General features: G+C 44.5%; 1 protein-coding gene across 2 annotated transcripts in view; it reads left to right on the top strand.

Moving 5' to 3' along the window:
• Nucleotides 1-3,488: 3,488 nt before the first annotated feature.
• MFSD12 (major facilitator superfamily domain containing 12) overlaps nt 3,489-25,974 on the top strand; it is a 239,387-nt gene continuing 216,901 nt past the window's right edge. Inside the window, exons 1-2 of one of the 2 annotated variants that reach the window (XM_088450835.1) lie at nt 3,489-4,444; nt 16,072-16,282. In XM_088450835.1, the coding sequence (XP_088306961.1) occupies nt 4,186-4,444; nt 16,072-16,282 (470 nt within the window). In that variant the 5' untranslated portion in view covers nt 3,489-4,185. The remainder of the gene's footprint in view (nt 4,445-16,071; nt 16,283-25,974) is intronic. The other variant, XM_088450834.1, reaches the window with a different exon arrangement.

The following is a 25,974-nucleotide window of genomic DNA, read 5'->3' as shown; positions in this document are numbered from 1 at the left end:
ATCCTGCTCATCCTGGTGCACTTCCACAGAAGCATCCTCGATTTCTGTCAGCATGTTCATTTGTGCTTACATCATCATAAGAGGCAGAACCACCAGTCATAAATAAAGGCCAAGGCCTTAGCCTCTCCTTGCCACTTCATGTGGTGAATGCATATTGCCAATTTTATGTCTTTCTGCAGCTAACTTTCCCTTTTGATGTTTTTTTCTTTACCGCTGTAAAAGATTGGTTCTTGTTTTTAGATGCACTAACTTAAGCCCTATATGCCCTTGGGCATCAGTTTTTGTAGATGGACTAGTATCGTCATGATAGCAGCTCCAGCACTAGTATGTGGTTCCTGCTCTCCTCTCAACTGATCATTCTCCATATCAACAAACACGAATGAAGTGGGGTACAGCACACATGTCAATTTGTACCAATTTGAAATATTACAGTGCGGTATCAATGACCTACAGTGTCAGAAGATTTTTTTATGAATAAGAAAAGAATAACACACTGCGCTGCCACTTAGTGTCACAAGATTATTTATGATATAGAATAACACACTGCGAAACCACTTAATGTCACAAGATTTTTTATGAATAAGAAAAGAATAACACACTGCTCTACCACTTAGGGCCGTATTCAATTAGCGGGAAAAATGTCTTTTTTTTCACCATTGGCGAAAACAGCCGTTTTCGCAATAAAAAAAGGCAACATTCTCACTAAAAAACAGGTGAAAACGGCAACCAGTGAAAAAAAACTGGAGAAAAGTTCTCTCCATCCCAGACCAGGCGAAAAAAAATGCAAAGTCCCTATTTTTGGCTAGAAATATGGGGATTTCTTTCAGAACCCTTTGGACACCCCCCTAATGATAAATTCCTGGAAAAAAATTCATAAGTTGCGTACTATGGCGAAAAACAACTGCACAAATTACGGGCGAAAAAAAAAAAAAAGGTTGAAAATGGTTTTAACGTAATGGGTCTGATTTTTCGATGGGCGGTATGGATGCGTCAAGTGTTTTAAGAAAGAAGGAAATTACTGCGCTCAAAATTGCCCAAGAAAAATGGGTATAATGGTGATATTCTAGATATTTAAAACAGATGCCATAGAAAAAAATATAAAAAACAGAATCTTTTACTAATAAGAATAAAAGGATAACAATGAATTTGAAATCCGCTGTAATTAGTAATCCCTGTGAAGCGTGGTGCCACTTACTTGTGTATATCAGCACTTTATATAAATGTTCCACAGGATATCGTTTTTATATGTATAGTGCAGTACATTTTTTTATTCACAATTTTTGCATTTTACTATTTTTCAAATTAGCTGGACACGGCTATATTAAATTAAAAATATATTTTTTATTTTGCTCCTATTTTTTAAGAGCCCTTATTTACTTTGCATAGAATGTGATATGTCTATTTAAATAAAGACACATTGTTGATAAAAAAAGTGAAACATTATGTTACATTATATACATAGAGCTCTGAACATGTTTCTGATTTGTGATTATTGTTTACTCATAGGTTCAAAGCAAGTAATATCATATCATACTATATGTAACCCTTGTTATTCTTATTACTAAAAGATTCTGTTTTTTATATTTTTTTCTATGGCATCTGTTTTAAATATCTAGAATATCATCATTATAACCTTTTTTCCTGGGCAATTTTGAGCACATTAATTTCCTTCTTTCTTTGTATGTCACTGGCTAGCAAACATTATTACTGCAGCTAAAGACATTGCCAGAAAAAAATCTAAAACATAAAAAAGTTTTTATTATATTTGTATTCTATTTTGAAGCGCCGAGGCTATACATATTCCTATTTGTGTTATTCTCTCAAGTGTTTTAAACATTGCACGCAGTAACAGCAGGTGTTTTTTTTACAGTTTGTTTTTTCGACACGAAAATATACTCGCACCCATTTTAACGTACACCATATTTACGTGGAACAGAAATTTCCTGGAAAAAAATAGCTATCTTTATTCAACTTTTTTTTTTGGCCCAAAATTTGTGCGGTCGTATTTTGCCAAAATACACAACTTACGATTTTTTTTCCCAGTAAGTTATCATTAGGGGGGATGGCCAAAGGGTTCTGAAAGAAATCCCCACATTTTTAGACAAAAATAGGGATTTTGCACTTTGTTGTGGTCTTGTAGTTGGTGTGTAGACTAATCATTTATTCACGATTGAGGAAAGAAGTGAAAAGTTGAATATTATACTGCGCTACCACTTACAGTGTCACAAGATTGTTTTATGAGTAAAACACTGCGGTACCACTTAGTGTTATTCTTTTTCTTTAAAAAATATTGTAACACACTGCGCACATATTTTTTTTAAGAAAAAGAATAACACACTGCGCTGCGACATTTACCACTTAGTGTTACAATATTTTTTTAAGAAAAAGAATAACACACTGCGCTGCGACTTATAGTGTCACAATTCATGGACGGTAAACGGTGGTCTGGCCAGCAGTGTCACTATTGATCAGAAAATGAGTTTAAGCTAATTTGCGCAAAAAAACAATCCTGCAGCTTTAGACAACACAAAAATAGAAGTAATACCAGACTTCCAAAGCTGAATTTTTACAAGAAAAAGAAGTGTGTCTAATAGCGCTTATTGTTGAAACCTAAAAATGGTATAATGGATAAATTCCCCAAAGTGTAAAAACAATCTCATTTATTACACACTTAAAATAAACACAATTAAAAATATATCACATGCAATGAGCAAATGAGATTGTTTTTACACTCTGGGTAATCTATCCATTATCCTATTCTAATAGGTTTCAACTACAAGCGCTATTAGGCTCTTTCTGGAATCCCAATCTTATTTGCCATTAATGGTATACACAATGCGACATTGCATGTGATATATTTTTAATTGTGTTTACTTTAAGTGTGTAATAAATGAGATTGTTTTTTACACTTTGGGGAATTTATCCATTATCCCATTTTTAGGTTTCAACAATAAGCGCTATTAGACACACTTCTTTTTCTTGTAAAAATTCAGCAGTGTCACTAAACAATAGTGCAGCTAAGTTGCTAACGCATACATACAAATAAAATATATCTTTTTTTTTGTGGAATGATATTAATATAATTTCACCTTTATTTTTTTTACACTGGTGAAGAGCACCCCTGAATGAGGCAGCAACCCCTTGATGAACACAGAAAGCACCCCTGCTGAGTGCGGACAGATCACCTGCAGTCACAAATATGTGGAAGATAAACAGCTTCAGTGTCACCAAACAATAGCGCAGCTAAGTTGCTAACACACACACACAAAAAAATACTTTTATTTATTTTTACACTGGAGAAGAGAAAAGTGACAGAGCACCCCCCTGGACAACACACCACCCCTTTATGGACTGCAGCCCTAGCCTGATGGACAGGACAACAAAACAGCAGCAGCCAGTTAATTGACAGGACAAGTGACACAGCAGCTGCAGCACCCACTGAAGGAAAACCCCCTTTATATACTGCAGCCTTCAGCCCCTTTATGGACAACACAGCAGTAGCCTTCAGCCCAAGACCCCGACTGGACACACACACACTGAGTGACTGACTACATCTGCTAGCTTCTCTCCACAGCCAGTGTGAAAATGGCGCAGAACACGGGGACCTTTATATAATCCAAATCCCGCCACAATCCGAAAGCAGGAGGAAAGCGCGTTTTGCCTCGTTTTCGGATCCGAGTCAGGTGGGAAAACTCGAGCCGGACACGGATCTCGCCTCAGAACACGAGGTGTCACTTTCACAATTTTCCTGGCCTGTAATGATTTATCAAAAGTAGACAAGTATGTTTTTTTAACAGGATACAAGCAGGAAATCTGCATCTGCACCATCACCACAAACTCAGAGGGACGGCTCAAGCAAAGAACAGTCACAGTGAGGGCGTGCACCAATATCCAGGACACACCAACGGGGTTACTTTGGTTAACAATCCATAGGCCGCTGGGTGGCACTGGGTAGAAGGGGCCGGGTGAGGAGGCCAACGTTCCAGGCCGTAATTACTAATACGATATTTATCAGCTGGCCGCGGCAGAGAGTGTCAGGGTAATGTTCTGTGGTCGGGTGACGCAATCCCCGCAAAATCTGTCGTCCGCCCCGCTGGCCGTATAGTGTGCTCTGCATAGTCTGGGGTTATGTGGCCAGTACTGCCGGCTGAGAGGAAGTGACCGGTTCCTGGGTCAGGAATCAGGATGGCAGAGTCCCTGCACCCCTGTCAGAAGCTCAGCTACGCCGCCGGCCACTACCTAAATGACCTGTGCGCCTCCATGTGGTTCACCTACTTCTTACTGTACTTCCACTCCGTGCTGGGGTTCAACTCCTTCTATGCCGGCGTCCTGCTGATGGTGGGGCAGGTGGCGGACGGGATCTGCACCCCGCTTGTCGGCTATGAGTCTGACCGACACGCTGGCGCACTGCGTTATGGGCGCAGGAAGACCTGGCACCTGATCGGTAGGTCTGAGAGGTGGCACCTGGTTGGTAGGGATCAGTGTGGCAGGCGCTGCTATTTGGAAGTGATGCAGCAGGTCATGTCTGTGTAAGACAGTTTGTGTGCTATGTCTCGTCATTCCTGCTGGAACCTGTTTTTCTTTTACTCAACCACAATAGCTGTTGCCAAAGTTTTTATAGACAGATAATACAGCTAATAGACAAACAAAATAAAATTCTTGCTTAATGGGAAAAAAAAAGCATTCTTTTATACTTTGTTGCCTGGATTGCCTTACCAGAATTACGGTTAGACCTGCTTAAGTAGATAAATCTTGGTATGAATATATAAATCTGTGAGATATATGGCTGGGGAGGCACTGGCTAGTATCAGAGCCAGATTTACAGATACAGATATGAACCTGAGGGTTCAAATTGGCATTATACAGAGGTGCAGCAGTATATAGTGCTGGAAATTTAGTGTGTTTTGATCAGAGCTGTGCAGAAAAGGTAGACAGGAGAGGCCGTGCCTCACCTGCCATACCCTTTTTACTCCTGAGTTTTGACTATAAAAATGATTAGAATAATACAAATAAGTCCTTTTTTATAATACTTTTTTTTTTTGTGTTATTTTTATAGTCAAAACTTTGGAGTATACCGAAGTATGACAGAAAAGGCTCTCCCTCACTTGACCACACATCACTGATTATAATCATCCTTGTACCCACCTGCTTATTATTTATCTGTTCCCACCCATTAATCCCTCAATTAAGCTTTATTTTTACTACATTTATGCTGGGTGTACACCTGAGCAATTGATGTCCCTGCCGCCTGTCCTATTCATCTATTTGGTAAGTGGTTTGCACAAACAATATTGTGCATATACACTTACCAATAACTACCTGACATGTTTGGCCACAGGAACTGGTAGTCACGTCATTGTCGGCTTGGCCAGTATATGGGTTGGGCAGCTGGTTGGCCGAACAGACAGCCAAATGTACCAATATATCAGCATGGGCTGTGCTACACAGCCTACTAGATATGTCTGTGAACGACGTCTTTCCCAGACATATCGTCAGTACACACAGATAGATGATGTACTATGCGATATGTCGTTTGTCGTCTGAACGAACAGCATATCGCATAGTGTGTGCCTAGTGTAAGATACAGTTTTGCAACTTTCCACATCAAAAAGGGACTTGTCTGCCACTTGTCTCTAATTCTGTCTGGGCACTATTGTATGACCTAGAAAGCAACCCCCCACAGTGGCAGCACAACCCCTTTCACCTACTCAAGGTAGACCAAGAGCATGGCTTGCAACCACCCATTTGCCTAATATACTCTTCCTTTCCTCATTTTATACCCATCAATAGATTTCTGCCAGCACTGACTTTCTTGTTATTATAACTGTATATGCATAATTGTTTATTTATCTAGTTTGTCTGCATCATAATGTATTGCAGTCTGTTCTAACTCAATCAGCAAGACAGAGTGATCTCCAGTCTTTCCTCGTCAACACTCTCACCTGTGCTAACAAGAGAATCACCGACATGATGTCAGCTGGTTCTTTTGTGGCAGGGCTGAATTGTAGTGGAAATGTTGTTTTTGGGGTTAAGTTCATTGTTATAGCAAAGAGGGACTTTGCAATTTATCTGATCACTCTTCATGACATTCTGGAGTATATGCAAATTACCATCATAAAAACTGAAGCAGCAGACTTTGTGAAATCAATACTTGTGTTATTCTCAAAACTTTTGGCCATGGCTGTACATGGGTGGGGGGACAGCACTTTGCTTGCTACCTGGCGGGACCCATATCCAGCGGCTGCAAAGAGGACAGACCATTGCCAAGGCTGCCTCTAGATAGGCGGGGGGGCTTAAGGGGGAGAGGAGGACAGCCGGCTGCTAGTGTGTATTTGCTCGCTTGTTCTCTCTGCAGTCGCCGGCTGTGGGTGCTGCCGGGTAGTGGATTAGGGTGCAGCTGGGGAGAATATTTGCCCGGCGGCTGCTTTGTCTCTTCAGCAGCTGGGCTGTCTCTATCTCGGCAGTGGCTGGGAGAGGAGGATTTGCCCGGCGGTCTGCTCCGTACTCTCTGCAGCTGCTGGGTGTCTCTATCTGGGCGGCAACAGGGAGAGGAGGATTTGCCCGGTGGTCTGCTCCGTCCTTTCTGCAGCTGTCGGGCTGTCTCTCTAGCTAGGCAGCAGCAGGGAGAGGAGGATGTGCCAGGCTGCTGCTCTGTCCTCTCTGCAGCTGACGGGCTGTCTCTATCTGGGCAGCGGTGGGGAGAGGAGGATTTGCCCAGCGGCTTCTCTGTCTTGGAGCATAGCGGGCTCTTATTTGCCAGGCCGCTGCTCAGTCTCCTCTACAGCCGCTGGGTGAGGGGGGCCGCTGGCACGGGGCTGCCCGAGAACTACTTCCAGCAGTGATCGGCACAGGGTTAGGAACCAAGGGAGCAGAGGGGCCGGTAGGTCCCTCTGAGATTGGTGGCTGATGTGACCATGTAAGGGAAAGTCCAGCCTGGTGTGGGCGCATCTGATGCGACCATGCCCGGCAAGTGGTTTCAAAACAAATACCTTAACATTTTAAGATCAACAATAGCTACAAAAATAGCTACATTTATGTCTCGGCCTGTAGTGCCGTAAAGTCAGTACTTTATCAGAAGATCCCCGATCACTATATATGTACTTAGACTGACACAGCAATGTTCATAAGAGTATTTGCCCTGATTATTAAAGACATTACCATATTATAATTTGTTAGCAAGTGCCCAGATTATGCTTGCTGTAACCATATATGGTTATATACCAGCAGTAGCCAATGATGTACCAATTGATGCTCAGATTTTATAAGTACTGCTTATATGATACAGGATGAGTCTCCCATATCCAAATATTCCGAAATGCAGAATTTTTTTTTTTAGCATGACTGAGATTGTGTTTATTGAACCATCAAAGGTTTCACTAACTTTATGTAATGCAAAAAATTATTAAAAATATTGTGTAAAATTACCTGCAGGCTGTGTTTTTAAGGTGTTAATAAAACATAACTGCATTTTGTGTTTAGATTTGGGTCCCATTCCCTAGATACCTCATTATAGTATGCAAATATTCCAAAATACAGAATATTTCGATATAAAAAATACTCCTGTCCCCAAGCATTTTGGATATGGGAGACTCATCCTGTAGTAAACATGCACTTATTGATCTAGCTGTAACTAAATCATTATGCACATGCAGTGCTCATGATGTATTAGAAGTTCCTGAATAACTATACATATTCAATGCTAATATTGAGCCATCGGTGCCCAAATGTTTTTATGTAGCCCTTGGAGAGTACTTGCCACAGAATTTATCTAGTGCAGTACAAGATTGTGCATAATGTCATATTTATAGCTCCATATAGCTGTACTTGCTATGTGTTGTAGAGGTGGCTAGCATCTGGATTTTGTAGACACCTGCACAACCAGTGTTCTTTTAAAGTCAAGATGCCGGCTGACAAACAGCAAGTTACATTTTTTGCAAGCTGGGTTCTGTTGGCCTGATAAATGCAGTGAACGAAGATGCAGTGTGATAGTTGTATCGTATGGCCCAAACTGTTAGTATTGGAGCCAGCACCTGAGTACAGTCTCTGATCCCAGCTACATTTCACTGTCCATGCTGTTGGGAGTCCTAGTCCTTGTGGGTAATCTGGTGCTGACAAGCAAAACTTACGAATATAATATTTTATTGCATTATCTCACACTGATATTGCATGCATATTTACCAACTTTCATTATTTTTGTTTGCGACATCTCTATTTCATTACGTAAATTAAAAGTAAAATGTAAGGCGGGGAAGTGGTTGACATAGGAATGCCTGCTCAGCTTATGTTTGGTAACTGGTAACTGTGCGTTTTTGCTACTATGAATTCCACTGATATTTTATTTACTGTTAGACAATTAAGGAGAGAAACCAGATTTTATTGACTTCATTCCTGTAAGGAGCATCATATGTATTCCAATTTTTATCAATGTGGAATGTTGCCATGTTATATGCGTTTATGGGGGTTGATTCAGCCGTGCAATGCTGAACGCAGATTCCCGATTGCCTGTAATCTGCACGTGTGCAGGACCCATTCTGTAACTGTTCAGGCTAGGTCCTGCGCAATCGCACGCTGCCCCTTGAATGCCTCTGCCTGATTGACAGGCAGGGACATTTAAGGGGCGGTGTGGGGTCGGCCGGAGTTCCCAGAAACGGGGGCGTGTCCGTCCTGTTTTTCGAGAGTGGCAAGGCCAGGGATCGCGTCAGCGGACTCTGGGCCTAATTCAGACCCGCTCGCAAGCGGGTCGATGTTGGCCCAGTGCGCATGCGCACGACGGAGGCGGCTCCATCGTGCGCATGCGCGAGACCCAGATAGCGACGGGCAAGCCGTCGCTATGGGTCTCGCTACAAAGGGGGCGTGCTGTCGATGGTGAGTGACAGCACGCCCCCTTTGGTGGGCGTGGCTGGCCAGACAGAGGCGTTCCCATGGGAACACCTACCGTCTGGGGCCGGCCCCACTGACATCCTGGGAGTGCATTAGGCTCTGATAGAGCCAAAAGCACTCCAGGGCTTGCAGCAACGAGACCCTACCACAAGGGTCTCGTCGTCTTGACCATCGCAACCATCTTCCTGGCCGCTCGCTATAGCTGTGGGTGGTCACCCACAGCTATACGAGCGGCCAGGAGGCCGCTCTAAAAATTCAGAAGGACGGCCCTGATTCAGAGCGAGCGCTCTGTCAGAGCCTCCGGCTCTGAATCGGGGCCTCTGTTTCCTGGCCTCGCAAGCTGGCCAGCTTGAGTAAGCTGAGGCTTATTCAGCTGCCTGGTGGCCTGGTGCCATCCACCATCGTGACCGATGGTGATCCCAGCGTGCGACCTCGGCCGCAAATGCAGCAGGAGGTATCATACACCTCCCTGCTGCATTTGCATATTTGCAAGGACAGAATTGCGTGCAATTCCATCCGCTGCTGAATCACCCCCATAGTTTTTGGAATGGTTAAATGCTCTTATAGGCTTGTTATACAGCAAAATAAGAGGCTTACAGTAATACAGGTGTTAATTGGGTTAAGTCTAGGCTATGATCATGTTCCAAAATTGAGAGATATGAGGGACTTATTATTGAGATCAAAGGATAGAGGGTTGCATTGCATCAAGGCGCAATCACTGATGCAGGTAGTTGGATTTATCTGCATAGTTTTGAATTGTCGCTATTCGAATTTCCGTAGTTACTGCCTTTTGAGATTTTTAAGGTTCTTGAATAACTCTTGTTGTTGTTGTTTTGTTGTCGGTAGTGGAGGTAGCTGTTGGAGTTGCACTTTGTTGGAGGCTTATATTTTTTGGTAAGGTAGATTATACCCTTTTCACATTGCAAAAATAACCTGGGATATTGGCGGGGTGACCCGGGTCGAGGTACAGTGTGAACGCCCACCAAAAACATTCCCGGGTCAAGTGATCCATCATTTTAACCCTGCAGTCGAGCAGTGTTGAACACTGGAACAAACCGGGTTCAAGTGCAGTGTGAACGGGCCCTACCCGGGTTATCCAACCCAGGACTCGGCAAACACCACTGATTGAATGTTCCTGGGTCTCACTTGATGATGTAGGCAGCCACGCATACAGGCGGGACACAGCAGATAACAGCAGAGGCAGCAGTCTGAAAGGGGTTAATACCACTACTGTCATTACAGTGTTGGCTAATTGAAGTGATGAAGTGAATTGTACATTATGCTTTCAGGAGCTGCATCATGCTCTCACTAGCTGAATCAAATAGCAGTAAAGCGCACACACACTCATGGACTCAAGGCTAAACAGTGGTAATCCATCAGCCATGATTTCTGCAATGCTGTGAGCAAGCCCTCCCTTTTGTGACCTTATCTTTGTGAGGCTGAAAAAGTAAATTTTTCATGACATCCATAGGGTTGTACAGGGATGACCTGGGTTCCGTGTGAACGGGGCCAACTCAGGAACAACCCGGGTCAAAAGGTGCAGTGTAAAAGGGGTCTGGGTTTGCGATGTGAAAGGGGTATGTGGCCACTGGGTGATGTTGATTTAGGTGGGCAGTTAGAAGCCAGCCATGCCTTGAACTCTGGTGTGTGCAGAAGGCTGCACTGCAGGGGCCATGCTGTATACTTGCATCAATTATCTTAAATTTATTGGGTCACGTGTGCTGCAGACAAACTAGAAGAGAGATTAGGGTCTCAGGGTCTTATGATGTTTTCCTGTGGGTAATGGTAGAGGGTAAATTGTGCTTAAGTGGCGGGGTGTTTTCATTGGAATCTGTATGATTTACCACCGGCCGTTCAAATCCCGACAGCGGAAGCCCGGCAGTGAAGATCCCGACAGGTGAATATTTTTTTCTATTTACCATGTGGATTACTGAGGTCCTCAACTATTAAGATGTTCAGTACCAGTGCAGGTGGTTATATGAGGGTGGGTCACAGCAGGCTGCTCTGATCGAAGTCCAAGCCATGTCCCCATAATGTAATTTATTTTTAATTTGCATAATAATCAGTGTTATATTTTACAGTGAGGATTTTATATACCAAGTAATTCTGTCACATCCTATTCTGATTGCTGTAGATGATTATTTCAAGTGCTCTGTCCTACCCACCCCCATGTCCTGTTACAGCACTGTGCTTGTCATCAGTTCCGTTGCGCAATATATCTTATCTAAGCTTACCAGGCTTCAGTAAACTAATTTAAAAACCAAAGAAAACATTTATTTTATAGTGGAACAGATACTTTGTGTAGGATGCACTAGTCACGAGTATAAGATTGTGCAAAAAGGAAAACTAAAACCCTGTTTCCTTTTTCAAAATAATGGTATGAGTCATTGGTAGCATAATCCAAAATTAAGCGCATTATGTTTAAAGTTTAAACACTCCCAAATATTGAGGGAATTGTGATTTAATGTGAAACACTGTTATAGACATACTAGCTACCCAGCATTGCCCAGTTTGAAGACTGGACCCTGAAGTACACCTACAAACTGCGGGAGTAAATGACTGTGAAGGCAGGGTGTATTGTCATACTGTTTGGAATGGGGTATATCAGGAGCAGACTGACTTATAGAACAGAAATCTATATAGCTTCCAAAATCACTTGAGTTTCAGAAATCACTGCAGAACAGAGGGGGTGATTCAGCTGCGGAAAGATATGCTATCGCAGCTGCTAACATATTAGCAGCCACAATAGCTGTAATGTGGTAATGCAACAGGAGGCATCACTCCTCCTGAATGCATTACTGATTTGAGGGCGTAGCATGAAATCTGCAATCCCTTCGGCCGGCTGAGTGACAATGAGGTCACGCAAGCCGGCCGCCGCAGATTACTAAATGATTGTGGGAATTCTCTGTCAGCCATCGGGGGGGGGGGGAGAGAATCATGGGACAAGAGTCCTGTTCCCAGACAGAAACTGGGCTTGCCCACGGTGGCACTGTGTGGCTTCGATCAATCTCCCCTGCTGTTTGTAATCTCCGTATGCTAAGCTTTGCCAGGATCAAAGATTGTGGATTGATTTATTCTGTCTGCCAAAGTCTGAATGTATTGAGTGCTGAGCTGCTCATGAGCTTGCCAGGCACTCTAAGACCCCTGGGGCTGCTGCTGTAAGATGAGACAGTGAGTGAAATGCTAATAATGCACACTGTTTAATGCCAAAGCTTATCATGCAAACACAGAGGGTGCATACACACCTGTTCGATATCTGGCCCATTTAGCCAAATTGGAATGACAAATCAGGCATATTGTGCAGTGTGTATGCCCAATTTGCACGTTCCCACGGTCGCATGCGATATCGTGCAATTGGCTGTGCTGCACAGTCAATCACACCATATCGCATGTGAGCCTGTAAAAGTTAATGAAGAACAGAACAGTAATTGTTCCGTCTTTCATTACATCTTTTAAGTGTGTACCGGCAATCATGCGATGTCCAGGGTGAAGACAAATCGCCCTGAACATCGGCACGATTGCCGGTCCTTTAGGTGTGTACCCACCCTTACTCTGTATTTCATGTTTGTGGCTGGTGGAAAAGTGATATAACAGAACTTTGGAAGAGATGAGAGTGTGACTGTGTGTGTATGAAGCCAGCCCCTCAGCCCCAGAACCTGTGTAATTTAAGAATGCCCATATTGTGGGATTGTGTGACAGTGTGTTGCCCTGACAAGGTTCAAATCTAGGCAAAAACGTAATCCTGGTTAAACTATACCGCCATGCTAGGTACGAAACTTCCGCCGTGCATAAAGGACAAACAGACACACACTTTCTTTCATTATATAGATAAGCTGTAAGGGTTATAATCTTGAAGGGAAATTCAATGCGTTGAATAGAAACAATACTTACAACTGTACTGCTTAATCCATTTAAAGGTGGAGCCACTCTTTGATTTGCAGTCTGTCCACTTTGGGTATAAATATACTGAACAAAAAAAATCATAAATGTTACTCTGTACCCTATCCACCTAGTGAAGTATATCCACTGAAAGGCAAAAAGTCATGGGATAGCTATGTAAAGGTAATGGTCGCCATACTGCGATGTCTTTAAAATGCCCAGACCTACATCAGTTGTAATCTGACATCTCGTGAGTCAGTTTGAACACTGGCTAGACTGCTCATAGTGGAGGCGTGAATTATCAGAGTTTGAACAGGGCATGATAGTGGGAGCCCTATGGATGGGGCATTCTATTTCCAAAGTTGGTGCGGACGTTGAACATCGCTCGGTCTATGGTGTCGCATGTGTACCGGGAATACCTCATGGAAGGCATTATCGCCTACCATGGACAGTGATGTGGCCGAGCATGGTAGGTGCTTAACGATTGTGACCAGCTGCGTTTGGCCAGAATTGTCTGTGGTAACAGACAAGCAACACTGGCTCAAATCGCATCCCTATTTAATGCAGGAGGTACCAGAAACCAATATCCAGCAGGTAAATGCAGTGTTCTTTAGCTTCCATGGAATATGGGAGCCGATGACCCACCAGAGTGCCCCTGTTAACACTACGACACCGGACACAGCTCCTCACCTGGGCTCGCTATTTGGACTCTGGAGGACTGGCAACGTGGCGTTCTCCAATGAGTCATGGTTTCAGTTGTTTTGGTATGATGGTAGGGTTCAGGTGTGGCACAGACCCTATGAGGCCATGGACCCAGGCCAGTTGTCAACAAGGCTCCGTGCAGGCTGGTGGTGGTTCCATAATGGTGTGGGGTTTGTTCAACTGGTATGAGTTGGTTCCGCCTTAACACGACATTGACCGGTAACCCCTATGTTGCATTGCTTGATGACCATTTGCAGCCCTTCATGTACCCCTACAACAATGGAATATTTCAGCAGGATAATTCACCATGTCAGTCCTAAATTGTCCAGAACTAGTTCAAGGAACAAACTGGAGAGTTCCGATGAAAGGTGTGGCCACCACTTTCGCCCAACATTAATCCAATTGAGCATTTATGGAACGTGATGGAGAGGTCCATTGGCAGCCAATATCCTGCACCTACAAATATTGGGGCGCTGTGGAAGCTATCAAGACGCCTTGGGTCAACATCTCTCCAGAGGACTTCCGTCCACTTGTTGAATCAATGCTGCGTCAAGTTGCTGCACTTTGTCGGGCTAGAGGGGGTCCTACACGATACTAGGCATCTATCCCATGACTTTTGGCACTTCAGTTTATAATAACAATCTCTGACTCCCTCTAATGTTACAGATGCTGCTTCTACCTACAGTCTTGAACAATTATTAATATAACCTAATTATTAATATAACCTAATGTTCATAATAAAAGGTGCAGCAAATGTATTTTATGTAATGGGCAGTAAAAAGTATATTGTTAATCCCTATAAGCAAGGCAGCATTGAAAAGAAAAAGCTGTACAGTAAATCCATATATGTAAAATGTTCCTGTCTTCAGCCTCTCAACACATTTTCAACCTATGTGATTTTGTAACCAACCACAGATATTGCTATATCAGTCCAATTGCATTCCCTGTCATAGCTATGGATCTTGCATTATGTATGGGCACCCTCAAATCACCCCAACTCCCTATGCATTCTTATTGTGACAATCCTCATTAAATTCTTCTTGTTGGGAAGCCTCCTCTTCTGGGTAACAGTTGTGGGTGTCTCTCCTGTGAACTGGTCCCTTATTTTACGATCAGCTCTCAAATATCTGGAGGTTTTATATTGTAAGCCCCACTGTTGCTGGAGAGGAAAAGCCATTGGGTATAGACCCCAAAGGAGCCTATAGAGGAAATATTTTCTGTAAGTAACACCTGATCCAGGTTCAAAGTATTTTGTTGCCAACCGCAACTGGTAAATTCTGGGTACACACTGACCGATATATTGGCCGTTCAATTGAACGGCCAATATACTGTATCATGGGCGGGTGTGTACCAGCGATATGTCTCTGAACAACGTCGTTCACAGACATATTGTGTTGGGCTGTGCAGCATGGCCAATATATCTGCAGCTATATCGGCACATCATGCTGTGTGTATGGAAGGACAGCCGACAACCTGTACACTTGCTGCAGAGGCCACCGGTGACTGACAATACAACTGGGCTGGCACATGTAAATGCCTGCCCAGTTGTGACATCTGGCACAACACATTGGGCTGACATTTGGTAAGTGTGTATGCACTTGGCAATCAGATAGGACGGCCGATCCATCATCCTAGTGTGTACCCAGTTTAAGGGGAGTCGCAGGGATGAGAACTCATGATAATTCAGCCTGTGTGAAGTCTGTCTAATCCCGAGCTTTTATAGTCTATTTGTTAGAATATATTTCGGCAAATTTGAAACGCTGGTCACCTGCCTTTATTAGAATAAACTCTCTTGTCCTTTTCCACAAACTGTGAATGAAAGAACACTCATAGGGAGCAATTCAATTCCAGTTGATGTTACATCAACTCTACTTCACCTGGTCTTCACCTACTTTGCTGGGAAACCCTATGGGGGTGCGAGGTGATTTATAGGTGATATCATGTTGATGTAGCAACACCTGAAATTAAACTGCGACCATAACCTTTACTATAGCCTTTCTGGCATAACTGTGCTGTGTAGTGCCAAACTTTTTAATACAATCCATACACCTCCAGATTGCAGTGCCAGCTGGAGCTGCAGTGCTGGGCTCAGAAATGAGTAGGTCTATGGCAGAAAGTAAAGCTGGGTACACACTGTGCAGATCAGATACACGCTCCAATCCCCTAAGCAATTTCCTGATCTGTGTGCATCCCGTACACATGGACCTATTTTTAGCTCTTCAGTGGTATCGTTAGGGCGAACATCTGCATTTTTAAGTAGCAAGATGCTACCTTCCAATCCGACTGTTGCAGGAACGTTTGAAACCGTTTAATGGCTAACGCTTTTGCTTGCACACCTATGCAATTATTTGGCTGATCTCGGATTATCTGTCCAATAATTGCATAGGTATGTACCCAACATAAACCCACAGTTTAGCATAAAACCAGATTAAGAAATCAGTATAGAAAATATTCTAGAGTTTAAAACAAAGCTCTGTGACCTAAAGTTATAAAAATTTGAGTTTTCTTGAACATATGACAAACTGCAGTTCATGAGGATACTCTGAGTGTTTTAGTAAAGTAAATATGATTTCTTCCATCAATCTACAGGCTTTTTCTTTTTTGTTGCAGGAACACTGAGTGTCATTATCTCATTCCCTTTTATCTTCAACCCATGCTTTGGCTGCACAGAAAACACCCCCCAGTGGGTGGGCTTGATATACTTTATCCCTTTCATCATCGTTTTTCAGTTTGGTTGGGCAGCTACACAAATCTCTCATCTCGCGCTCATCCCAGACCTGGCTAAAAATGAACATGATAAAGTGGAGCTCACAGCATTCCGGTATGTTACACTATCCTCAGATCTAATCATTTTGGTTAGGAATTAATATAGTCTGTTCTTTAGTAATAACAGGTATAGTGTTATATATATATATATATATATATATATATACACATATATATATGTGTATATATATATATGTGTGTGTGTGTGTGTGTGTGTATATATAATTATATATATATATATATATATATATATATATATATATATATATAATTTTTTTTTAAAGCTTGAGTGTTCCACGGGCACCTTGGGGTATAGGCGGTGCGGCAGCAGCATTGGGCACCACAGAGTTAAAACTTTCAGCCTCCCAGGATGCTCTGGGATCCCTCCTCTATACCCCGCCCCCTAGCCAAGGCCATCAGTTTTCGTCGGTGCCCGGCCAGGACTCGGAGCACATGTAGCAGAGTGGGGCTGTTACAGTCCCTGAATATCTTTCAAGGCAGCTGTGGCTGCACATCTAGAGCAGTACAGCATGGACAGTCTGTACAGACGTCCATGCTGTCGCTCCTTCAACCCGCCGGTACCAGTAAGCCAATACCGATCCGGGGATACTGGTGGGGGTCTGGGGTCACGGCTAGCGGTGACCCTGGACCACCCGGACTGTGGCCAGATCCAAGGGGACAAGGTAAGCGGCAGGTCCCGCGGAGGGTACCTGCCGGAGAACACAGTCTTCAGTCCCCAGGCAAGGGGCTCCCTGGGGACTGGCTTGCGAGTGGAGCCAGGTATTAACTCTCCTTCAAGCGTCGATAAGGTCAGTGTATGCTACGCTGTTTCCTACCAGGCTCTGTGTCTGTGCAGTTGATTTCAGCGCTGGTAGTGCAGGAAGTTATTTCTGCATTGTATGTGACTTAATGCTAGCGCTCTGCCTGTACTTTAACTTCCATTTTTCTATCCCTGTTTTTCCTCTGCTAAAGCCCTTGCGGTGCGGTGCTGCAGGGTAGTCATTGCCTCACTGTAAAAGTATTTGTGAGGGGAGTCACATACACTCCGTTACACTCATCATCTGAGAGGGAACGTGATTTTCCCCTACTGCTAAAGGGTACCACATGTAATGTACTAATAGCGGAAGGTGATGTAGCACGGGGGGGTTTATGCAGGGCGTGTTTTCTAATCACGCCCAGTTACTGTATCTGCGCCTGTGCAGGAACACCTTGGCCTTGTTGAGCTTGGGTCAGCTGCCCACACCCCCCCGCGTTGTCCCACAGGGGTTATCACGGCAGTCTGTTAGGTCCTCACCCATATAGGGGTTCCCCAGGAAGCTGAGTGGTACCCCAGTGTCTCCCGCTCGCCCACCCAGGTCTCACAGGAGCCTGCGTGTGTGGGTTCACTGTCCAATTCCGTACAGCACCTAACGGACGTGTTACAGGGGGAGTCATCAATTCGGCCTGCTAAGCGGTCTGTAGTGTCTCTGCATGATGATGATGATGTCATGACATCTGATGACAGTGAGCTTTTTGACCTTTCAGACCAGAAGTCTAAGTCAAAAATATATATGCCATGCCTTATACGGGCAGTCCGTACGGTCTTGGTTATTAAAGATAACGACCCCCCCCGTGGGCAATACTAAATATGCCTTCTTTAAGAATATTAAAGGGTTAATGCCACTGTATTTCCGCTATCTGGTCAGTTGGTTAACCCCTTGGTGAATAATTATTTTTTCCAAGTGGGAAACTCCTCGCAGATGCATTCTCATGTCACACGCCTATTGGGGAGTGCTACGTTACCCATGCCCTCCATGTCCTCCTTAAAGCATTCCACGGATCCTTACGTTGCAATATGCCTAAAATTCCAGTTCTTGCCTTGCTGGAGGGGCGTCCAGACCGTTTATGGCCGTGTGCTAGGTGACCACAGCCACGGAGCGCGCAGCTGATAGCTTGCAACTGTCTCTGGACTCGGACTCGTCGCCTGAACAGGCGGAGTTGGTGGGCAATACCAGAGACTCAGCCACGTATATTACTGAGGCAGCCTTGGACATAGGTCTCCTCATTTCCAGAATATCCTTGGCAGCCGTGGCAGGTCGCCGCAACCTAGGGTTGCTCTCTTGGAAAGCGGATGCAGATTCCGAAAAGGGTTTGGAATGCTTGCCCTTTAATGGACAGGTCCTTTTTGGCTCTGATTTGGACAACATTGTGGCTACTCTGGCAGCAGCTAACTCTGCGTGTCTGCCATCGGCTACGGTCCCAGCAGGGTCTGGTGCTTCGTCCTTTCGGCCCTATAGGGCCCATGGTAAGTCCAAAGTGCAGTCCTTTCCACGGCAGTCAACAATCAGGAATCTGCCAAGCCAAACAAGCCGGCTTAGAGTACAAGACATCCTACTCCCACGTCGGATGACAAGCCTTCGGCCTGAGGCCTCCCCTTGGGGGACCCCAAAGTGGGAGGCCGGCTTCTTCAGTTCGCCCAGTGCTGGTATCTGACTACTGTGGACACTTGGGTCAGAGAAGTGGTCTCTCTGCGGTACGCTCTCTCCTTGCGGCAATGGCTTCCCAGCCAGTGTTTCACTAGAGGCCTTCCATCAGTCAAGGCCATGGAACTCCAGAAAAGCTGCACTCTATGCTCCAGGCTGAAGTTATAGTGCCTGTTCCGTTATCCCAACAGGAAACGGGATATTACTCGAATCTCTTTCTGGTACACAAACCCAATGGGTTTTACCGGCCCAACATCAGGTCCCTAAACAAGCCTTTCAGGGTTCTTCGGTTCAGGATACGGACCCTCCGTTCCATTATATTGGCAATGGAACCTTGGGATTTCATGGTGTCTCTGGACATTTATGAAGCCTACCTGCATATACCTATTATCTTGGCGCAACAGCATTTCCTCAGGTTTGCGATGCTAAGCCGCCATTTCCAGTTTCAGGCACTGACCTTTGGTCTGGCCACTGCGCCTCGAGTATTTACCAAAGTCATGGCGGTCATGGCAGCCCACCTATGGATGGGTCAACAGGACAACAGGGGTCCGCCTGTTGTCCTATCTGGACAACCTCCTGTTGTTAGCAGGGTCTCCAGAAATCCTTCAGCGCCATCTGCAACTAACAATATCTGTGCTGCACAATCATGGCTAGCTGATAAACTGACAGAAGTCCTCCCTGGTTCACTCACCAAGGATGCTCCGTTTCGGAGCCCTGTTCGTCTCCCAACACCAGTGTATCTTTGTGACAGAGGACAATATTTCTGTATTACAGGCAGGTAAACGCAGTTGCCTTCGCAGCCGACTAGTGTCTGTGCATTCAGCAATGAGGTACTGGGCTCCATAGTGTCAATGTTCGACATGGTGGAATATACCCAGTTCCACTCCAGACCTCTGCAGCAGCCAATCCTCAACAGATAGTATGGGTTGCCCAATCGGATAAAGACACAGACAATTGTGCTTTCCCCGGAGGTACGTCTGTCTCTAGCCTGGTGGCTACTGACTACTCGCCCGAACAGGGGGCGCCCCTTTTGCATTGCGGACTGGGTCCCTCTGACGACAGACGCCAGTCTCCAGGGCTGGGAAGCAGTGACTGGTCCACACTTCTTTCAAGGAAGGTGGACGCCAACAGAATCTGCACTTCCAATAAATCTCTTGGAACTTCGGCCAGTATTCAAGGCTCTCCAGCAGGTAACACATGTCCTCCATGGAAGGTCCGTGCTGGTACAGTCAGACAACGCCACCATGGTGGCTTATATAGACCCCCAACGAAGAACCCGAAGTCGGGCAGCTCTGACAGAAGTGTCCCGCATTCTAGCTTGGGTGAAGGCCAATCTCCCTGCTATAATTCAGACTTTCTCAGCTGTCAAGATGTGCATCCAGGGGAATGGTCTCTTTACCAGGAAGTGTTTCACCAACTGGTGAACAAGTAGGGCCTTTCAGAAATAGACCTCAGGTCCTCCCGACACAACAACAAGCTACCTGTGTATGGTTCAATCACAAAAGACGGAGGGGCTCTTCTGGTCAGGTGAACCTTCAGGTTTGCGTATCTGTTCCTTCCGTTTCCCCTTCTTCCTCGAGTTACTCGCAGATTCAAGCAAGAAGGCGACACGCTTCTGCTGATGGCTCCAGCGTGGGCCAGACGGCACTGGTTCTCAGATCTTTAGGGTCTCTCAGTCGACACTCCGATATTGTTGCCTCTGCATCTGGACCTGTTGTCTCAGGGTCCTTTCAGCACCCGGACCTGGGTCATCTGGCTTTGCTAACGTGGCTGTTAAGACAGCCCTCTTAAGGTCCAGGGGTTTTTCCAGCTCCGTTAACACCATGCTCAGAGCTAGGAAACCTACTTCTGCAGGGATTTACCACCGAGTGTGGCATACTTGCTTTGAATGGTGTCGTCCTCCAGGTGCTGATCCTCAGGTCCTTAGGATATCCAGGTTTTCGGCTTTCCTACAAACTGGCTTAGATCACGGTCTTCACCTTGCTTCACTGAAGGTGCAACTTTCTGCCCTGTCAGTCTAGTTTTCAGCGTAGGATTGTTACACTTCCTAATGTCCACACCTTTATGCAAGTTGTACTTCGTATTCAGCCTCCCTTCGTCCCACCAGTGGCCAATGGGATTTGGCTATGGTCCTGAGGGCTCTCCAAGGACCGCCATTGAAACCGCTAGGCTCAGTGGATTTCAAATGGCTTACAGCTAAGACTGTGTTTCTTCTGTCCATTACTTTGGCCAGAAGGGTGTCAGATTTGGGGGCTCTCTCAAGTCACCCTCCCTTTCTGATTTTTCATAAACACAGGGCGGGGCTTCGCACTCGCCCTGGTTTTATACCTACGGTTATATCTAGTTTCCACATTAGGAAATCATAGTAGCGGCCTTTAATTCCCCAGACCTCTCCGCTGGTGAGGCCTCTTTGGATATGGTACGTGCTCTAAGGATTTATGTTGACTGTACCAGTTCCTTTAGGAAATCGGACTCCCTTTTTGTCCTCTATGGTTTCCATAAGAAAGGTTGACCTGCCACTAAACAAACTTTGTCAGGATGGATTCGCTTGGCGATTTCTAAGGCTTACATTCGTGAGGGCCTTCTTGGACCAGCCTCTCTTAATCCTCACTCTACTCGGTCTGTGGGTCCTTCGTGGGCAGTTCGCCGTAGTGCCTCGGTTGTTCAGCTTTGCAAGGCAGCCACGTGTTCTTCTGTCCATACCTTTGTCAGGTATTTATGCATTTGATAACTTCGCCTCTCAGGATGCTTCCTTCGGGCGGAGGATTCTCCATCCAGCACAGGAGCGTCCCCACCCTTAAAAGGATACTGCTTTGGGACATCCCCAAGGTATCCTATGGATACCCTATGGACCCTAAAGTAGAAAATAAGAGATATGGTAGGAACTTATCCTTATCTCTTTCTACGAAGTCCATAGGGTTCCACAGGACTCCCGCCCTGTCGCACCTGTACTGCAGATGGGCTTTAATCTGGTCACCGTTTTTTCCGTCTCCTTCTGGTGAGAATGTGATTCTTGTGTGTTCCAGACTTTCTTCTCTCTCTTTGTTCTCCTCCTCCGGCCTATGGCTTGTTACGAAACTGATGGCCTTGAAGTATAGAGGAGGAAAGCCAGTGCATCCTGGGAGGCTGAAAGTTTTAACTCTGTGGTGCCCAATGCTGCTGCCGCATCGCCTATACCCCAAGGTATCCTGTGGACCTTTGTAGAATTAGAGATAACAAGGGTAAGTTCTTACCATATCTCTTATAAAAAAAATAAAATAAAATATATGTATATATAAAAATTGGGTGGCACTCGCAGTTGTACAGGGGATCAATCAGTCGGAGGTCCCGCTCTCCTTAAGTTCAACGTTTCAAATTTATTACATTTTTCATGAGGAACAATAAAAACAAATAACATGTTACCTTAAATACATGTGCGAATCACCCACCCGACCGTGCACACATGACACCGCTTGTGCCCGGACTTGCGCTGACGTCACTGAGAGCGCGCCAGGTCGCGGCGGGTCTGACGTCAGATGCCGGGACAGTTGCTTAGCAACCCAAAGAAGTGTGTGAACATAACCATAGTAACAGCTACAGACCCTCACATAGGAAGAGCAAGAAACCATCTGTGAAATAAAAGTAACAAAATAATAGCGAACATATCACATAGTAAAACAATCTGACTACATAACATACTGAGCTAGAAAGTAAAATAAGAACCATTTCGCACGGAGCTAGGTACAGCACAAAACAGAATGGCAAACTAAAGCTATAAGAAGCATGTAAATGACGAATACTCATTAAGACCAAACGGTCTGACAGTGTTTAAATCATGAATCCATTTAACTTCTTTTTGCAACTTCTCCTAGCCCCATCTCCTCCTCTAACATCGACTGGTACAAAGTCTATCATTTTGTATTTCAAGGAAGCTAAACTATGCCTGCAATCCTTAAAATGTCATGCCACCGGTTGGTCCGTGGATCTACCTTCAAGTGCCAACCTAATGGCACTTCTATGCAAAGCCATACGCTCCTTGATTTTCCTAGTGGTCTTTCCTATATAATATAATATTTTAGCAGGAGTGCCGAGTGTGTGTGTGTGTGTGTGTGTGTGTGTGTGTGTGTATGTCACCGGGTGCCCTCCTTCATGGATAAAATACAAACAAGAGGCAATGTGTTGGCGACACTTACGGTTTTAACAACAGTGAATTAGACGTCTCTCTCCCCTCGAGCTGAGTTAAACGTTTCAAATTTAATACAAATTTTTCATCAGGAACAAGTAAAAACACCAACAATCTTACCTTATATACATGTATGAAACACCCAACAGACCGTTCTCTCCCCTCCTCGTTTGTTTCCAGACTTCACTGAATGCGCGCCATGTTGCGGCGGTCATGACGTCAGATGCTGGAGGAGTTGCTAAGCAACTAATACTTGTGTATATCCAGCACCATAACAGTGTAGGACCTCATACACAGGAAACACTATATAGACAGTGATAACAGAAAATATCTATAGCACATTCAAATCATGTTGCTATCAAGTATGTTAGGCTGGACAAGGAATAATACTCATACTTTAAATAAAACATGACAATGACAAATTCTCATTGAGCCCAAAAGGTCTTACTGTATTGAGCTCATGGATCCATTTTGCCTCTACCTGCAGCAATCTCTTAGCCCGATCTCCTCCCCTGATATCAATTGCCACAAAATCTATACTTTTATATCTTAAGGAAGCTAAACTGTGACTGCTCTCTCTGAAGTGTCGGGCTACTGGTTGCTCTGTGGGACTGCCTTCCAGCGCCAAACGTATTGCGCTTCTCTGTAGCGCCATGCACTCCTTAAATTTCCTGGCAGTCTTGACTATATAATAAAGACTGCATAAGCACCTGACAAAATATACTACATATTGACTATTACAAGATAGCCTGTGTTTTATGCTGGAAAATTGAGTACATCGGTATATCATAAACCAACGGATGCAAATAACCTCCTTTTGGCCTGTAGTTATCATCCTGCCCCTTTTAAAAAAAAAAAAAAAAAGGACTACCTTTTTCACAATTCCTGAGGGTGCATCGAATATGTTCTGTGATAGCCCACTAACTTTCAGTTAACGACTTGGAAGGCATGAATGACTCCTAGTTCCAATAAGTAGAAGTGCAATTCCTTACTTTAATGACACCGTTTTCTGCAGATTGTCAATCTGTTTTTATTCGTGCAAATTTATCATTGTATTGGGATACAGTTGGGATGAAATTTTGCAAACGACAATACACAATGTTACAACAACATATCACGTTGACATTAGTTCACACAGAAAATATACAAATGTTTCCTTGTATTTTATTATACTGGAACTAAGCAGGGAAATCAGCTGTCCTCCTGAACTCTGTAAGTGCAACTGATAAGTGCAATTTTAACTATCACATAAATTTTACCATATATTTAACACTGAATAAACATTAAAGTTGCCTATAATCATCAATTACCTTAACTGACACTATAGTCTCTTATCCTATTGTTAAATGCTATAAATATATTTATATACTGGTATGTGAGCTCACTACCTTATGCTAGCTTAGCGTTAGTCTCGAGGTTGTGCACAGTGTTGCCCGTGTTGACGACTCCGAAAACGGTTATTTGTTATGGTACGGAAACAATAGACTCTATTGTTAATTGTATGTTTTTTCCAAAAATCAACTGGAGACTCCGTCATATTATTTCTCTCTCTACACTTGCTGTAACGAGTTGGCTGTCAATCTGTCTGGCTCTAGATTAATGTAGCAGTTCCCTTTCCTGGCAATGACGTCACAATAGCAAAGTGAGTTCAATAAGCCGAACAGTTATTTGTAACTAATCCAGATAAAGGTATTCTGGCTGCTTTATTTAATGTCACTCTAGGGGAGATGGTCTGTCTCTGCCAGATGAGATCTTTTATTTTGGCATGTACTCAGTGTGGCTTCTAAATAATACTGTAGCTAATCTTGAATATAATTTAACTTGCAATAATTCATATTCTGTTGCAAGATTATTATACTTTAACTGGCTGCCTTTAACTTGGCTGATCCACGTACGAAACCACAATGTCACTATGTCAGATTCAGAGTGTTATTAGCCTAGCTATCCTGCAGAGGCAGTCTGGACATGCAAAGGGACTCCCTCTAGGTGGTGTTAACTGTGCTGCCTTGGGTTTTAATGAAGAGGGGAAAGAATGTTTCCTCTTACCACCTTCTTGATCAGGTCCGCCTCCTACCCGCACCTCCCGGCCGTCAGCATGGGTAGCTCCACCTGCGGCCGCACCCCCCGGCTCTCTCTCCAGGGAGCTTCACAGCTTCTCCCAGCAGCCGACGTCCCTCAGCCCAGCTCCGCCTATAGCCAGCACCTCCTGGCCCTGATCCAGGGATAGCTCCGCCCACTGCCGCACCTCCTGTCCGTCACCAGGGACAACTTCGCCCGCTGCCGCACCTCCCGACTCTCCGCACGGAGCCTCTCTCCTTAGTTGGCCGGAAGCTGTCAGCAGTGAAGGCAGAAGAGCCACAGGATCTCTCCGTTGCTCCCCGGCAATCACCACCTCCGGTCAGTACAGCCTCCTCGGTCCGTTACTGACCAATAGTGCGAGTCCCAACTGATTAACTCCTTTCGTGCTGGCTTGTGTGGTGTGCACTATCTGGGGCTCACAGGGTGCTGTGCAGCCGGCGTGTATGTATATATGTGTGTGTGTGTATATATATGTATATATATGTATATACATACATACATACATACATACATACATACAGTCAGGTGCATAAATATTGGGACATTGACACCGCTATTCACCACCACAATGGCTTTGAAATTAAACAAACAAGATGTGCTTTAACTGCAGACTTTCAGATTTAATTTGAGGGTAATTGCATCCAAATCAGGTGAACGGTGTAGGAATTACAACGGTTTCTATATGTGCCTCCCACTTTTTAAGGGGCCAAAAGTAATGGGACTGTCAACTCAAAAGCTATTTCATGGACAGGTGTGGGCTATTCCCTCGTTATTTCATTATCAATTAAGCAGGTAAAAGGTCTGGAGTTGATTCTAGGTGTGACATTTGCATTTGGAATCAGTTGCCGTCGACTCTCAATATGAGATCCAAAGAGCTGTCACTATCAGTGAAGCAAGCCATCATGAGGCTGAAAAATCAAAACAAACCCATCAGAGAGATATCAAAAACATTAGGTGTGGCCAAATCAATTGTTTGGAACATTCTTAAAAAGAAAGAACGCACCGGAGAGCTCAGCAACACCAAAAGACCTGGAAGACCATGGC

The sequence above is a fragment of the Taudactylus pleione genome, unplaced genomic scaffold, assembly GCF_031769625.1.
Source record: "Taudactylus pleione unplaced genomic scaffold, aTauple2 ptg000529l, whole genome shotgun sequence".
NCBI lineage: Eukaryota > Metazoa > Chordata > Amphibia > Anura > Myobatrachidae > Taudactylus > Taudactylus pleione.
The sequence above is the reverse complement of the archived record's forward strand: the minus strand, read 5'-3'. Positions and strand labels throughout refer to the sequence as shown.